General features: G+C 43.0%; 1 protein-coding gene across 1 annotated transcript; it reads left to right on the top strand.

Annotated features, from left to right (window-relative positions):
• The first annotated feature begins 434 nt into the window (after positions 1–434).
• On the top strand, positions 435–12,041 carry LOC133640588 (piggyBac transposable element-derived protein 4-like). The gene is made up of 4 exons (XM_062034093.1): positions 435–866; positions 3,100–3,273; positions 9,806–11,553; positions 11,685–12,041. Exons 1-4 carry the CDS (start codon positions 746–748, stop codon positions 11,826–11,828), a joined length of 2,187 nt encoding a protein of 728 aa, XP_061890077.1. The 5' UTR covers positions 435–745; the 3' UTR covers positions 11,829–12,041.
• The last annotated feature ends 6,144 nt before the right edge of the window (positions 12,042–18,185 follow it).

Below are 18,185 nucleotides of genomic sequence, written 5' to 3'. Positions count from 1 at the left end.
GAAGTACTGTTAGCATTATACAAAGCTCGTAAGCTTGTAAATCGGATGTTATACGGTAATTATTATTATTTTTTTACCATGAATTGATTAACGTGACCCCAGTTGAAAAACTTATTCGGGTGTTACCATTTAGTGGTCACTTGTACGGAATATGTACTGTACTGTGCAATCTACTAATAAAGTTTCACTAAACCAGCACAAATAAGCAACAAACACGGCGAAGAAACAACTTTAAACCGTACGTAAATGACAATAAAGTGCCAACAAAGCTACTCACTTCTTAACGGACGCACATTGCTAGTTAGAAAGCCAAAACAAAGTCCGTGTTTGACTACAACAACTAATAGAATTAGCGTTGCCAACATAGACCACGCCCCCATCGTAAAATATTTATAGAACGGAAGTGACGTAGTCTTTGCGCATGCGTGGACCGATTGGATCTCTCGGTACTGGTCGGGTAGTTAAATGGTCGTAACAGCGTTGAACGGAAAATACGTTATTGTTCAGTGTTTTTAATCACCACGTACATGTACACGTACAGTATATGTCGTTTAATAGAACATTTAATAGTAATACTTGTTTGTATTCGGATACATTAGTCTGAGCGCCCTGGCGCGTCTCTTACTAGCTTAGCTGGCTAGTTAGCTTAGCTTGTTAGCTGCTAACAAAGAGAGGCGGAAGTGATCAAAACACATCGCTAAGCAGAGATCAAGTGTGAGTGTAAAGTGTTGTGATTGTGAGGGAAATGTGCGAAAGAACGATAGCAGAGTACGAGATGGATCTTTCTCCAACAAAAGAGGAGAAGGCGCGACAACAACTACTGGACACCTATTACAGGAAACACCATCAAATTGGGTTACATACAGGTTTGTTTCATTTTACTCTTACGCTAACTTTGTATTTTATCATTAACACGCTTTTTTGTTTTTACATTGTTAAAAACAAGACTGTTTCATACACACCATAATTATGAGAGGTTGGTGTTCCTCTGTAACAATTTGTATCAACATCAATCATCCATCTTCTTCCGCTTATCCGAGGTCGGGTCGCGGGGGCAGCAGCCTAAGCAGGGAAGGCCAGACTTCCCTCTCCCCAGCCACTTCGTCCAGCTCCTCCCGGGGGATCCCGAGGCGTTCCCAGGCCAGCCGGGAGAGATAGTCTTCCCAACATGTCCCCGTGGCCTCCTACCGGTCGGATGTGCCCGAAACACCTCCCTAGGGAGGTGTTCGGGTGGCATCCTGACCAGATGCCCGAACCACCTCATCAATCAACGTTTATTTATATAGGCCTTAACCACAGGTGCCTCAAGCCACGACATCCTTGGCTCAGATCCCACATGTAACTCACACGGTCACCAAATATATTTTGCATTGTAATCAATACAATTCGTAGTTTCATGGCTAATTTCACTTCCTGATTCTGACCTACGTGCATCAATAAGTGAAAGTAAACATGTATTGTCAATCATCTTTCAATAAACAAAGTAGTCAACAGTTGATTTATGAAAAGAACATAAAGGTGACTGACTTTCCTTCAGCGTGTCGTAGATGGTCTCCAAGTGAATGTGGGAGCTGTGCTCTAAAGAGGAATTGTTGATGAAGATACTCCATAAAAACACCACATAGTAGGGGTGTAACGGTACATAAACATTTCGGTTCGGTACGTACCTCGGTTTAGAGGTCACGGTTCGGTTAATTTTCGGTACAGTAAGAAAACAACAAAACCTACATTTTTGGGTTATTTATTTACCAAATTTGCAAAATCTCCCGCCAAAAATATTTTTCTTAGTGGAATATTTGATGTGAAGTAATCGGAACCTTGGATAGGTCAATAATTCATAATAACATTGATTTTGATTCCATATTATGTTTTGAGCAATGACAGTTTGAAAGAAAAAAAACAGCTTGGTTTTATTAGTCAACATTACAACTTTTTCTAAATTACTTTTAATCTTTAAGCTTTTTTATATCACTTTTGTTATGTTTTTGTTTATTTTAATAGTATTTTTAGAATGTGCTGTGGGCTTTTAAAACATTAGCTGTGGGCCACAAATGGCCTCCGGGGTACACTTTTGACACCCCTGCTATAGATAATAAAAAATCAAATCTGATAAATCTATCGATAAAAAGCAGAGCCTGGCGACGCATGCGCGTTTATTATAACTCTTTCGCTCTCTCTGTCTCTGCCCCTCCCTCACCAATGCCGCTGCACGCACACCTCCACAATTTGTTTTGTTTTTAACCCCTTCTTAACCCTGAACGTACATTGAAAATACACGCAAGCCTAACTCAAAATGCCGGACATTTGAGGCATTTAAGAAACTCCGCCGGGACAGCCCCGCAAAAGAGGACATGTCCGGTGAAAAGAGGACGTATGGTCAGTCTATCGTAGCCCGGTCGTTGCTAGCATGCCGCGTGTTGTGCATTGTTTACACAACGTGCGTTACGCTACTTAATATGTCCGTGTGGAAACTCGTTCGGTACACCTCCGAACCGAACCGAAACCCCCGTACCGAAACGGTTCAATACAAATACACGTACCGTTACACCCCTACCACATAGTAAAACATGTTTTGGTAAGAGTTCCTTTTGACCCAGCCAACAAAATGATCATGAAGACAAGTATATTACGTTATATCAAAAACATAGTATGACTGTTTTTAAGTAGTTTTGGAATAATGATTGTTTTTTTACTTCCATTATAATAAAAGTATGGTTAGAAATATGCCATTCCAAGGTTATTGTTGCCAATTAGACAGAGGACGGCAAGAGGATCTCCTAAACGATTGGTCAAAAGCCCCTCACGCGACAACAGGGCGCCATGTCTGCTACTAACTTTGAAAGTAAGTTGGCCATACTCGGTCTATACACAGCTATGCCCCTCCCCCACATTTTCATGTCACTTTTTCTTACTCACTGTACCACTTTTAAAGTAATCTTAGGGGCTGGCACAAAAGGAAGTCTTTCCCCGTGTTTTTATTGGTTGTTTAGCTACACTCTTTCAACACAAAGAAGAACAAAACAATATTTTGTTGTGTTAACTATGTCAGTCAAAAACTACTTTTATTATTTCGATATTATTTCCCTATTTACCCAACAGACGCCCAGCAGCCCCCCCACATTAAAGAGGAAGAGGAGGAAATGTGGATCACTCAGGAGAAAGAGTGTCTTAGAAAGCAGGAGGAGGCTGAGTTTCCACTGACTGTTGTCTCTGTGAAGACTGAAGACCATGAAGACAAACCACCTGAGTCCTCACAGCTTCATCACAGTCCAAGTAAGCACAACATCCACATATCATTTTATTCTCAGGGCATTCAGTCCATCACAACTGGACTGTTCACTTTGTCTTAGAAGACGTTTGGCCTCTCATCCAAGTAGTCTTCATCAGTTCATGCTCATAGACTTCAAGTCTTAAATCAGAAGAATGTGTCATCAACATGCATTTTCTCTAGGGATGGGAATCGAAAACCGGTTCATGTACACATAAGAGGTGGGGGAAATAATCGATTTTTAGACACATCGCAATTCGAACATGGGCAATTGAAAAATCGACGAGTAAGCGTCAATAATCAATGATATATTTATTGTAAATAAAGTAACACAGACCGTTGTAAAATTTGGCTGACCCGCAGCGAGAGAGATCCGACCAGCTCCTTTATTTTAGGACACTAAAGTTCCAGTTTTGCACACATTTCCATTCATGGGAATTAATTCAACTGTCTCTGATTACAAATGCGCTGTTTTTAAATGTTGCAAGTTGATAAACGAAAAGAAATGTAAAACTTCATTAATATAAATATAATAAAAGAAGCATCAAAAATCGATTTTTAATCGGATCGTAGAGCCTGAATCGTAATCGCGGACGTAATTGGGGTGGCATGCCAGCAACTTGAGGGTTCCAGGTTCGATCCCCGCTTCCGCCACCCAAGTCTCTGCCGTTGTGTCCTTGTGCAAGACACTTTGCCCACCTGCAATTGATAAAAGTAGCATAAAGATGTAGACACTGGGTTTCACTATGTAATGCGCTTTGAGTCTCTGGAGAAAAGCGCTATATAAATATAATTCACTTCACTTCAATCGTACTCGAATCGTGAGATGCCCAAAGATTCCCACCTCTAATCAATTCCTCTGAATCAAATGATTCCTTTAACGATGCCAGTGGATGGGAATGACGTCACTTTGCCATCAGGTCATTTAAAGTTAAAGTACCAATGATTGTCACACACACACTAGGTGTGGCGAAATTATTCTCTGCACTCGACCCATCACCCTTGATCACCCCCTGGAAGGTGAGGGGAGCAGTGAGCATCAGCCCGGGAATCATTTTTGGGGATGTAACCCCCAACTCCAACCCTTGATGCTGAGTGCCAAGCAGGGAGGTAATGGCTCCCATTTTTTTATAGTCTTTGGTATGACTTGGCAGGGGTTTGAACTCACAACCTACCGATCTCAAGGCGGACACTCTAACCACTAGGCCACTGAGCAGGTAAATTTTTAATTAGTCTAAAAACAAGGCTAAATAAACTTGACATGTTTTATGTTTTATGAACACCCCGTAGGGTGTGTTCCAACTATTGTGGGATCACACTCTTCAGCCTTCCCGGTAAGGTCTATTCAGGTGTACTGGAGAGGAGGCTACGCCGGATAGTCGAACCTCGGATTCAGGAGGAACAGTGTGGTTTTCGTCCTGGTCGTGGAACTGTGGACCAGCTCTATACTCTCGGCAGGGTCCTTGAGGGTGCATGGGAGTTTGCCCAACCAGTCTACATGTGCTTTGTGGACTTGGAGAAGGCATTCGACCGTGTACCCCGGGAAGTCCTGTGGGGAGTGCTCAGAGAGTATGGGGTAACGGACTGTGATTGTGGCAGTCCGCTCCCTGTATGATCAGTGTCAGAGCTTGGTCCGCATTGCGGGCAGTAAGTCGGACCCGTTTCCAGTGAGGGTTGGACTCCACCAAGGCTGCCCTTTGTCACCGATTCTGTTCATAACTTTTATGGACAGAATTTCTAGGCGCAGTCAGGGCGTTGAGGGGATCTGGTTTGGTGGCTGCAGGATTAGGTCTCTGCTTTTTGCAGATGATGTGGTCCTGATGGCTTCATCTGGCCAAGATCTTCAGCTCTCACTGGATCGGTTTGCAGCCGAGTGTGAAGCGACTGGGATGGGAATCTGCACCTCCAAGTCAGAGTCCATGGTTCTCGCCCGGAAAAGGGTGGAGTGCCATCTCCGGGTTGGGGAGGAGATCTTGCCCCAAGCGGAGGAGTTCAAGTACCTCGGAGTCTTGTTCACGAGTGAGGGAAGAGTGGATCGTGAGCGGATCGGTGCGGCGTCTTCAGTAATGGGGACGCTGTATCGATCCGTTGTGGTGAAGAAGGAGCTGAGCCGGAAAGCAAAGCTCTCAATTTACCGGTCGATCTACGTTCACATCCTCACCTATGGTCATGAGCTTTGGGTTATGACCGAAAGGACAAGATCACGGATACAAGCGGCTGAAATGAGCTTCCTCCGCCGGGTGGCGGGGGTCTCCCTTAGAGATAGGGTGAGAAGCTCTGCCATCCGGGAGGATCTCAAAGTAAAGCCGCTGCTCCTCCACATTGAGAGGAGCCAGGTGAAGTTGTTCGGGCATCTGGTCAGGATGCCACCCGAACGCCTCCCTAGTGAGGTGTTTCGGGCACGTCCGACCGGTAGGAGGCCACGGGGAAGACCCAGGACACGTTGGGAAGACTATCTCTCCCGGCTGGCCTGGGAATGCCTCGGATCCCCTGAGAGGAGCTGGACGAAGTGGCTGAGGAGAGGGAATTCTGGGCTTCCCTGCTTAGGCTGCTGCCCCCGCGACCACACCTCAGATAAGCAGAAGAAGATGGATGGATGGATGGATGTTTTATGAGAACAATTATTTGTATCTCTGTTCATTATTTGTATCAACGTGATTACATGATATCTGTATTTCTGTTTAACCATTTTTCATGCTTTTTTAATGTTTCATGGGTAGCTCTTGTGTCATCAATTGGGCACCCTCGCTTGACCTAATCATACATTTGATGTTTGCAGTGTATAATAAGTGACAAAATACAAAAATGTAGTCATTCAATGACCAATTACACTTCCGCATTCCCTGGATTCATACGCGCGCGAATGCAGGGGGTGCATCATCATTCATCATCATTTCTTATATACAAGCCATATGCAGTTGACACTTTCATTGTTTTTTTGTTTCTTATACATTTCCATGATCAGAAAGGAGCAGATGGAAGAATACTATTCTTATATTTATCTGCCCCCTTTTTAACACAAATTACTTAGATGACTTTATCACTGTTCCCTCCACCAACACCCGAACTCCAACATACTTTTAATTTTCGTTTAAGCATTTTCAAAATGACACATTCCAATAAAAATCAAAAATCAGTTTGATATAATTCCAGTTGTCTCTTTTTGTAACTCTTTTTAAAGGCCTACTGAAAGCCACTACTACTGACCACGCAGTCTGATAGTTTATATATCAATGATGAAATCTTAACATTGCAACACATGCCAATACGGCCGGGTTAACTTATAAAGTGCAATTTTAAATTTCCCGCTAAACTTCCGGTTGAAAACTCCTTTGGATGATGACGTATGCGCGTGACGTAGCCAGTGAAACAGAAGTATGGCTCCCCCATTGAAGCCAATACAAAATAGCTCTGTTTTCATCTCATTATTCCACAGTATTCTGGACATCTGTGTTGGTGAATCTGTTGCAGTTTGTTCATTGCATTATGGAGAAAGAAGCTGAGCAAGCAAAGAAGAAAGTTGTCGGTGCGAAGCGGAGTATTTTGCGAGGGAAGTCAGCAACACAACACAGCCGGTGTTTCATTGTTTACATTCCCGAAAGATGCAGTCAAGATCAAAGAACTCGGACAACAGAGACTCTTACCAGGAGGACTTTGACTTCGATACACAGACGCTTGTAGAGAACTGGGACAACACAGACTCTTACCAGGATTACTTTGATTTGGATACACAGACGCAGACGCGGTACCGTGAGTACGCAGCTGCGCTTCCAAACATTTGATCGCTTGCCCGTACGTGCGCGTCACGTACGTAACTTTGGGTAAATATATAAGCTTTATGGACCTTGGGTTAGGTGAACGGTCCTTTGGGCTGAGTGATTGTGTGTGTTGTGCAGGTGTTTGAATTGTATTGGCGGGTTATATGGACGGGCGCTAGGAGCCAGGAGCTAGCATAACAAATACCTAGGTGTTTTTATGCGGGATTAATTTGTGGCATATTAAATATAAGCCTGGTTGTGTTGTGGCTAATAGAGTATATATATGTCTTGTGTTTATTTACTGTTGTAGTCATTCCCAGCTGAATATCAGGTCCCACCCGCGCGCTTCCAAACATTTGATCGCTTGCCCGTACGTGCGTGTCATGTACGTAACTTTGGGTAAATATATAAGCTTTATGAACCTTGGGTTAGGTGAACGGTCCCTGGGGCTGGTTGTGTTGTGGCTAATAGAGTATATATATGTCTTGTGTTTATTTACTGTTGTAGTCATTCCCAGCTGAATATCAGGTCCCACCCGCCTCTCACAGCATCTTCCCTATCTGAATCGCTTCCACTCCCCACTAGTCCTTCACTTGCACTTTCCTCATCCACAAATCTTTCATCCTCGCTCAAATTAATGGGGAAATTGTCGCTTTCTCGGTCCGAATCGCTCTCACTTCTGGCCGCCATCACTGTAAACAATAGGGAACTTTGCGGAAATGTTCAACTGACTACGTCACGCTACTTCCGGTAGGGGCAAGGCTTTTTTTGTCAGATACTAAAAGTTGCGATCTTTATCGTCGTTGTTCTCTACTAAATCCTTTCAGCAAAAATATGGCAATATCGCGAAATGATCAAGTATGACACATAGAATAGATCTGCTATCCCCGTTTAAATAAAAAAAATTCATTTCAGTAGGCCTTTAAATTCAATGTGGAGCAGGTTTTCCCTAACCTGACTCTCGCCAGATCCTTGTAGGTCGTTGAGCTCCACACGAGGATCTGGGCTCGAGGGCATTGCGAACTCCTTCAAGATGGCAAAAAATAATGAACCAATCCGGATCGCCGGGCGGGATTTCATAGATGTGACGTAGCGCCGAAGCGACTTTTTGTTTCGAACAACAATGGCGGCACGCAGCAAGGAGTCGTGTGCTGTCATTGACTCTGCTATTGCAACTGTTTTGCAACATCGATGAACAACAAACAATGTTGCAACCATGTGTGGGCACCGAAGGTGCAGAAACACAAAAGAAGCAGTTACCACACAAGGTTGCAAAATTGTTTGTCAACACTGTCTGCTCTCATTTTCTCGCACATTTGACCCTCTGTCTTGCGGGAATCTTTATTTTCTCACACTCTATCTGCTACAAATTGGAGGCGGGACACTATATAGCTTTGCCAGTGTGGTTTCTTATCACAACCGATCAAGATGGCCAGAAGGTACTCTGTGCAGAGGGCCCTGGAATTCATTTTGGAAGAGAGAGAAGTTTTTGATGATGATGTAGAGCAGACCTGGCCAACCCGCGGCTCGCGAGCCTCATGCGGCTCTTTGGCTGGTTTCATGCGGCTCTTAACTCTGTTATGAGAGTAGCGTATGTGTGTGTGTGGCCCTTTAAGATATGCCAGCATGTGAGGTGAGTGACGTCAGTCAGTGGGTGGGCGAGAGAGGGGAGGGAGCGGTAACAGTGAGTTCCTGCAGGTGCTAGTAGCTTGGTGGATGGCTGTGTGCAAGACACCAATAAAGTCACAAAGTTGCAACAAACTGCCGGCCTCGTCATTCACCCTCAAGTCCGGAGCTAAAGGTGAAGGGTGTTACCCCCGAAGTACATCAGCCCAGGAGGAACGTCTCCCCTGCGCTCCTCGACTACGGTCTGGGAGCCGGAAGCAGGAAAGGTGTAACAACTCTATTAGTGCCTTAGTTTTTACCATGAAGTCTTTATTTTAACAGCCCTTGTCTGAGTGCAAACTGAGGCAGTATTTGTCATTGATAAAACTTTCGGCAAATCAAAATTTATGACCAATAAAAACGCAATAAACGGGGACAGAAATTTGACCCGGCAAATATAAACAAAAGAAAACACTGACGGAAAGCGATAATCGAGACAATAAAAAAACAAGCAAACCGGGCGGTAGGTTAAAAAAACCCATCTGCGTCTGGGTGACACGCAGGCTTCAGAAATTGCGCGTCCTTTCTGATTTCAATGCGTAAAAAGACACACAATGTGCGGTAACGCCAACACTGCTTGACAGTATAACAAAATAAGTCACACTTATATTCTGTAACATTCACAGTTTTAGAAAAAGTGCAGAGGTAGAAATATTCCAAATAACCTCTTGTATACAATGTAAACATAAATAATGCCTCAAAACGAGTGAATTATATTTCAACAAAACACAGCAGACGAGCTCTCGCCCTGCACAGCTGTTTTGTGCTTTGTAGTGCTCTGCCCGTCCCTCGCGAATTCTGCTGCGTGCGCTCGCCTCCACAATTTGTTTTGTTTTTAACCCGTTCTTAACCCTGGACGTACACTGAAAATACACGCAACCCTAACTCAAAATGCCGGACATTTGAGGCATTTAAGAAACCCCGCCCAAAAGAGGACATTTCCGGGGGAAAGAGGACGTATGGTCAGTCTAACATAAGAAGAAGAAGCCGAAGCCGGTTTGAGTGACGTCAAACGTGCATGTGCGTGAGATGTTCATCTGTGTCCATGTGTAGGATGTGGCTCTTTGAAGTAACACAGTAAAACAAATTGGCTCTTAATCTCTGACTGATGTAGAGGGAGAGGATTCAGAAGAAGACGTTTCAGAATTTGAGGATCACATTTCTGAAAATTCAGAGTCTGACAGTGACTCTGAAGAAGATGATGAGATTGAGCATCAGCCAGTTCCAAAACAAAGACGAGCCACAGGACCAGGCCTTCAGCAGCCAGCCCCAGGACTAAGCCGTCAACAGCCAGCCCCAGGACCAAGCCGTCAACAGCCAGCCCCAGGACCAAGCAGTCAGCAGCCAGCCCCAGGACCAAGCAGTCGGCAGCCAGCCCCAGGACCAAGCAGTCAGCAGCCAGCCCCAGGACCAAGCAGTCAGCAGCCAGCCCCAGGCCCAGAACGAGCCAGTCAGCATGGAGCAAGTGAGGAAATATGGATGTCAAAAAATTCTGAAATTGAATGGTCTTCTCGCCCAAGAAAAGAGCCACCCTGCAAGGCTGCCAATGTGATAAGTATGCAACCAGGGCCAACACTGATGGCAGTTACTCACACACAGGACATCAAGTCTTCTTTTGAGCTTTTCATCCCAGATTCCATCCAGGAAATTATTCTTGACTGCACTAATTTAGATGGAAGACGTGTTTTTGGAGAGAGGTGGAAGGAAATGGACCAAACCCAATTACATGCTTACTTCGGAGTTCTCATCCTTGCTGGAGTTTTCAGGTCCAAAGGGGAATCCGCAGAATCCCTGTGGGATGCACAAACTGGCAGAGAAATTTTCCGTGCAACAATGTCTCTGGAAAACTTTCACATCATTTCCAGGATTATCCGCTTTGACCACCGAGATGACAGACCAGCTCGACGGCAGAGAGACAAACTAGCTGCCATCAGGACAGTGTGGGACAAGTGGGTGCGCCGCCTCCCCCTGCTGTACAACCCTGGGCCAAATGTCACCATTGATGAACAGCTGGTGCCATTTAGGGGCCGCTGCCCCTTTCGGCAGTATATACCATCTAAACCTGCAAAGTATGGTATAAAGATCTGGGCTGCCTGTGATGCCACTTCCTCATATGCTTGGAACTTACAAGTCTACACAGGAAAACCTGATGGAGAAGCCCCTGAGAAAAACCAAGGAATGAGAGTTGTCCTCGACATGTCTCAGGGACTCAGTGGACACAACATCACATGCGACAATTTTTTTACCTCGCACAAACTGGGACAGGAGCTCCTGAAGAGGAAGCTGACCATGGTGGGAACAATAAGGAAAAACAGCTCAGAGCTCCCACCTCAACTGCTGACTTCAAAGAACAGGCCTGTCAAGTCTTCTAAGTTTGTATACACGGCTGACACCTCCCTGGTATCCTACGTGCCAAAGAAAGGCAAGAATGTGGTACTCATGAGTACACTGCACGGGGATGGAAGAATCTGTGACCAGGAACCTCACAAACCAGAGATCATCATGGATTATAATGCCACAACAGGAGGGGTAGACAACATGGACAAGCTGGTGATGGCCTACAGCTGCAAACAGAGGACTCTACGCTGGCCACTGGTGATATTCTTTGACATGTTGGACATCTCAGCGTACAATGCCTTTGTCATTTGGATGGCACTGAACCCAGAGTGGAAACGAACGAAGCTCCAGAAAAGACGGCTCTTTCTTGAGGATCTGGGAAAGGCATTGGTGAGACCACAAATCGAGAGAAGGAAACATATCCCCGGAACCCCAGCCTCTGCAGCCATGGTGAGGAGGATTCAGGGGGAGAATGCTGGTGCCCTGTCCACCCAACCTACAGAACCACAATCTGCAGGGCCTGAAGTAAGTGTGTGATGCTGTTGCAGTACGTGTCTGGCACTCATGTCTTGTGAGTGAGTGAGTGAGTGAGTGAGTGAGTGAGTGTGAGAGAGAGAGAGGTGTTAGTAAAATTCCTGATCTTTTCATTATTCTAGGTTGTGAACACCAGCAACAAGAAGAAGCGGTGCGAAGTGTGCAGACCCAAGTTGGACAGGAAAACACAATATACATGCATCAAGTGCAAAAAGTATATCTGCAACACACACACAGTAAAGCTCTGCCCCTCATGTGTTGTATAGGCTAGTGGCTCAGGGCCATGTGTTCAATGGGGCTGATGTGTTACCTTGACTGATATGTTTACTCTGTGTTCATGTCTTCAGCTTGTGTTATGCACCTGAATGGGGCTGATGTGTTGTCTTGACTGATATGTTTACTCTGTGTTCATGTCTTCAGCTTGTGTTGTGCACCTGAATGGGTTAAATTTCAAGTTCAAAGAAATAAAAGTCAGTTGTTTTGAAAATCCTTGCTTCACTTGTAAATTTGTTTCCGCTCATATCTTGATTTTAATAGATTTTCTTTATCATGTTTTAAATAAGTTATAAATGTGACCCATACTTGCCAACCTTGAGACCTCCAATATCGGGAGGTGGGGGGGCGCCTTGGTCGGGGGGCGTGGTTAAGAGGAGAGTATATTTATAGCTAGAATTCACCAACTCAAGTATTTCATATACATATATATATATATATATATATATATATATATATATATATATATATATATATATATATATATATAAATACTTGACTTTTAGTGAATTTTAGCTATATATATATATATATATATATATATATTTATTTTATTATATATATAAATAAAAGAAATACTTGAATTTTAGTGTTCATTTATTTACACATATACACACACAACACTCATCTACTCATTGTTGTACTTGAAAGTACAATGCTTTGTTAAGGGTTGAATTGTCCATCCTCTTTCTATTCTCTGTCACTATTTTTCTAACCATGCTGAACACCCTCTCTGATGATGCATTGCTGTGTGGCACGCACAAAAGTGCTTTCATCAAATGCACGAGAGTGTGGAATCTTCCATCTCTCCCTAGCATGGCCCAAAACCGGTCAATCCTTGCTTCCTGGGGAAGATCTTCCCTGGCAAGCAATTGGTACTCCAGTACTTCTACCCGGAGGCTGGTCAGGTCCAATCGCAGCTGCGGCAAACTTTTTTTTTTGAGGGTGTGGCCTCCACCTCCGGCTGAATACCGGGAGTTTGTCGGGAGAAAATCTCTGTCGGGAGGTTGTCGGGAGAGGCGCTGAATATCGGGATTCTCCCGCTAAAAACGGGAGGGTTGGCAAGTATGATGTGACCCAACAAATGTAAAGAGCAAATATTAACCATATATATTGTTTATACTGCTCGGAATTGGGATAAGATAAACATCTGTTCAGTATTTTAACATAAAAGTGTTTGATTGTGAGGCATTAAAAGCCACAAAATGCAACACTGGCTGAGTAACAACAATATGAACATTACACAAGGGTTAATATCAATTTAAAACCCAGATCAGCAATGAAGATGAAGTCTAATAAACAAGTTCTGCTCTTCTCCAACATCACCATGTGGATCAGCATTAAATGCTCTACTGAAGGCGATATTTATGTAATTGATATTGTCTGAATTGTGCAATCCTACCCTGGGCTAGTTGTTTTGGTAGCGGCCAAACTAGCATGTAGTGATACTGTGTACAGGTGATCCTGTCTGCTGAGGAAGTTGACTGCGTCCTTTTCGATGCGGTCCGCTTCTTCTTCCCACGCTGGTCTGAGTTTTGGGACTCTTGTTGAGCTAGCAGTGGACAAAACTTGTCAAAAGGCGAAAAAACGTAGAAAAGGCATGCTGTAGTGTTGATACGTGACTCTTCCTGTGCAGCAAGTGAAGTGGAAGGCTCTGACGTCCCGATAATATTTCGCCCTGTTTTTTTGCCGGCAGGCACCTGAATGAAGCGTTTGTCTCCAGAGACATGGTTCGCACACAGAGCCATATTCGGCTTGATCTAAAAGTTTGTAAATTGAGGTTCCACTGTAAGTTTCTTACAAGGAGGATATGCCAACCGGAAGATCAATCAATCAATGTTTATTTATATAGCCCTAAATCACAAAAGTCTCAAAGGGCTGCACAAGCCACCACGACATCCTCGGCACAGAGCCCACACAAGGGACGTCGTTGTGAATGACTATGAGAAACCTTGGGGAGAATCGCATATGTGGGTAACCCCCCCTCTAAGTACAGTCCCTAGTGGATCCAACATAACTGAGAGTCCAGTCCATAGTGGGGCCAGCAGGAGACCATCCCGATATAGATAAGATATAGCTCTTGAATGTAAACAAAACTGAGGATTAATATGAATATGGACAGTAATATAAGTATAGTATCAGTAGATCAATCAATGTTTACTTATTTAGCCCTAAATCACAAGTGTCTCAAAGGGCTGCACAAGCCACAACGACATCCTCAGATCCCACATCAGGGCAAGAAAAAACTCAACCCAATGGGATGACAATGAGAAACCTTGGAGGGGACCGCAGATGTGGGGACCCCGCCCCCCTAGGCGACTGGTGCAATGGACGTCAAGTGGATCTAGTCCATAGTGGATCTAACATAATAGTGAGAGTCCAGTCCATATGGGGCCAGCAGGAGATCATCTTGAGCGGAGACAGGTCAGCAGCGCAGAGACATCCCCAACTGATGCACAGATCAGTGGTCCACCCTGGGTCCCGACTTTGGACAGCTAGCGCCTCATCTGTGGTCACCGAATGGTCAATACTACAATGTTTTAATTCAGATTTTTTTATTATCAAAAATCTTTTGTCCTTTTTGTTTACAAACTCAGGAAATACGTCTTCTGTACTTTTAAACATTCTGAATGCCTAATATGACTGAGCAATGCTGGACGTATCTAAAACATGTCTTTGTCATCTTGTGTTCTGCAGACATCTGTGAAGAACGTCTTCTCCCGGAGCAACAGCAGTGGAGCTTCGGGATAGAGCAAGAGGAGCCACAGCCCGCCCACATTACAGAGGAAGAGGAGGTGCCACAAATCCTGCACTTTAAAAAGGAAGAGGAAGACCCACTGACCCCTCACCTTAAAGAGGAAGCGGAGGAACACAGCATCAGTCAGGAGGGAGAGCATCTTGAATGGTTGGAGGAGTTCCCATTGACTGATGTCCCTGTGAAGAATGAAGTCGATGAGGAGAAGGTAGAAGTGGAGTCTCCAAGCAGCAGCTCAACTCAACACATGACAACAGAAGCTGATGGAGACCACTGTGGAGGATCACAGGCAGACAAGCTCTTAGCTCCACTATCAGATAGTGATGACATAACGTCACACTCTCCTGACACTGATGATGATGAAGACTCTAAAGCTGATATGTCATATCACACTGACAACACACGTTTTAAATGTTTTTACTGTGACAAAACGTTTGCTCACCATTGTAATTTGAAAGAACACATGAGAATACATACTGGGGAAAAACCTTTTTCCTGCTCAGAATGTGGTAAAGGTTTTGCACAAAAAAATGTGTTGAAAGAACACATGAAAATACACACTGGAGAAAAACCTTTTTCCTGCTCAGTCTGTGGTAAAGATTTTGTACGAAGACATTATTTGAAAGTACACATGAGAACACACACCAGAGATAAACCTTTCTCTTGTTCAATCTGCGGTAAAGGTTTTATAGAAAGTACCAATTTAAAAGTACACATGAGAATACACACTGGAGAAAAACCTTTTACCTGTTCAATCTGCGGTAAAGGTTTTGTACAAAGTCAATATTTGAAAGTCCATATGAGAATACACACCGGAGAAAAACCTTTCATCTGTTCAATCTGCAGTAAAGGTTTTGTACGCAGTCAATATTTGAAAGTACACATGAGGATACACACTGGTGAAAAAACATATTCATGTACAAGCTGTGACAAAAGCTTTTGTGAACGATCGAACCTTGTCCGGCACATGAGAAGACACACTGGAGAGAAGGTGTTTAGTTGCAATGTGTGTGATGAAAGATTCTCTTATAAGTACCAGTGTAAGAAACACAAGTGTGCTGGTGAGAACAGCAGCAGCAAATGAAGATGCAGGATTTGAAATAAACAAAAACATCAGCACACAGAATATGTGCTACATCATTGTTGTGTGTGTAACACAATCTTGTTAATGTGCTTCTGCCATTAATAGGTTGGATTTATTTTTTATTTATAATGGTTTTGTTCAGTCAAGTACATGCATTAACATACAACATTGTGTACTTTTGTTTAAAAATGAACTGAATAATTTGACTGAAAAGGTGAGCGTAAACAGTACAAAACATGTTACATACAAAAACGCCATGTGTATATAGATATTTATAATTAACTTTTAGACTTATTAATGTGTTTTATAAAGTTTTTTTTTTTTTTAAATGAAGCGTTACATATTTTTATTTCTAATTGTAAATTATTCCGTAGATGACCTCCTTTATATTATATACATATTTGTTTTACATTTGTTCATACCTTTGCTTTTGAGTACACATAAATCCCTCTTAGTTCATATTTACTGGTTCACATCGGAAACATCTTCTGGACCACTTCTGGAAGCATATTATTATTTACTTTATACATTATTTTAACAGTTGTGTTTTATACAAGACCGTTTACTTTATGAATGATTTGTTGGGTCTGGATAATCCATGTTGTTAATTATCTTTATTAGTCCTTTTTGTAATAAACATGTTATTTTGTGATTATAGTTGTATATGTACACTACCGTTCAAAAGTTTGGGGTCACATTGAAATGTCCTTATTTTTGAAGGAAAAGCACTGTACTTTTCAATGAAGATAACTTTAAACTAGTCTTAACTTTAAAGAAATACACTCTATACATTGCTAATGTGGTAAATGACTATTCTAGCTGCAAATGTCTGGTTTTTGCTGCAATATCTACATAGGTGTATAGAGGCCCATTTCCAGCAACTATCACTCCAGTGTTCTAATGGTACAATGTGTTTGCTCATTGGCTCAGAAGGCTAATTGATGATTAGAAAACCCTTGTGCAATCATGTTCACACATCTGAAAACAGTTTAGCTCGTTACAGAAGCTACAAAACTGACCTTCCTTTGAGCAGATTGAGTTTCTGGAGCATCACATTTGTGGGGTCAATTAAACGCTCAAAATGGCCAGAAAAAGAGAACTTTCATCTGAAACTCGACAGTCTATTCTTGTTCTTAGAAATGAAGGCTGTTCCACAAAATTGTTTGGGTGACCCCAAACTTTTGAACGGTAGTGTATGTCCCCAGAACTTTATACAACAAGGAATGTATGCATCAACAAAAGTTGGGTACAATAAATGTAGATAATATCTGTTGAGTGTGTATTTTTGTTCTATTTAATATTGCTGTTATTTTTATGTTGTTCTTTCTAAGATATGTATGTAGTTTCCAACTTACGTTATCATCTATGAAAACTCCTAAAAATGTGACTACTTTTACTCTTTTTATTTCAATATTATCCACGTCATAGTTTGTGTTTTACACTTTTACAATGTCCAAATATGATATATTTAGTTTTATTGAAGTTTAGTCACAGTTTATTGGTGTCCAGCCATCTTTTTATGGTCAAGTTCTTTCTGGATAAAATAAGGTCAGAGCTAAATCAAATAGTAATGAAGATGAAGAATGGAAGGTTATTATATACATAATTATATATAATTACACTCAGTAGCGACAATTAATGACATTTTCATCCAGTTCATTTTATTTGAGGAAAGTGAAATAAGCAAAACAATAGAAGAATATTAATATAAGCAGTCAATATTCAAACATTGTGAAGCTGAGCTATTTTGATGGAGGAATAATGTTTTGGCCCTTATCCCAGAACATCTCCGGGTGGCGGGGCAGTGAACAGGGACGCCTCCGGGTCACCCCCCGCAGATAGCCTTTCTCATGATTTGCTCACTCCCCATGCCTTGTCTCGCCTCCTCAGCCAAAGCCAGAAGCTTGACTTCTCTTTGTCTTCTCAGCCGGCTCCTTGGTGGCTTTGAGTAGCTCCTTGCCCCTCAGCTCTAGATCTTTAAGTAGGTGCGTTGTTGAGCCTCCTACAAAACCACTGGTGCCCACTTCCAAATGGGAAGAGTCATGTGCTCCAACTGTTCTCACTGCATTCTGCCACTAGGTCAGTATATTTTGCCCCTCCATCCCCTCCTCCAATGGCACAGTCAGCCCCAACAGCAACACAGACCTCTCCACATTGGTCCAGCACCACACCCAATAGTGTGGTGCTGCAAATCTCTCCTGGACAACAAAGCTGCCTGCCAAGGTCCACCACTATTCTCCACCCCACACCTGGCCACAGAAGGGTGGGTGCTGTATGAAAGGGTAACAACTTGTAAATGTCTTGGTGTAGTGTTTGAGGAGAAAATGACCAAACATTTCATGCACTCAATAAGAGTGAGGGAAGGTATTATTTTTCATTACAATCCAACAAAAAACACGCACAAAGTTTTAAAATGGGAAGGAAAGGCAGTGTGGTGTATACAAGACTGAGGCTGGGGCACTGTGTGCTAAGGATTGGTGATTGGACAGCTGGAAAGCATGACCTTACAGA

Source organism: Entelurus aequoreus, linkage group LG23 (genome assembly GCF_033978785.1).
Source record: "Entelurus aequoreus isolate RoL-2023_Sb linkage group LG23, RoL_Eaeq_v1.1, whole genome shotgun sequence".
Taxonomy (NCBI): Eukaryota; Metazoa; Chordata; class Actinopteri; order Syngnathiformes; family Syngnathidae; genus Entelurus; species Entelurus aequoreus.
Note: the sequence above shows the minus strand (reverse complement) of the source record. Positions and strands in the feature narration are given on the sequence as shown.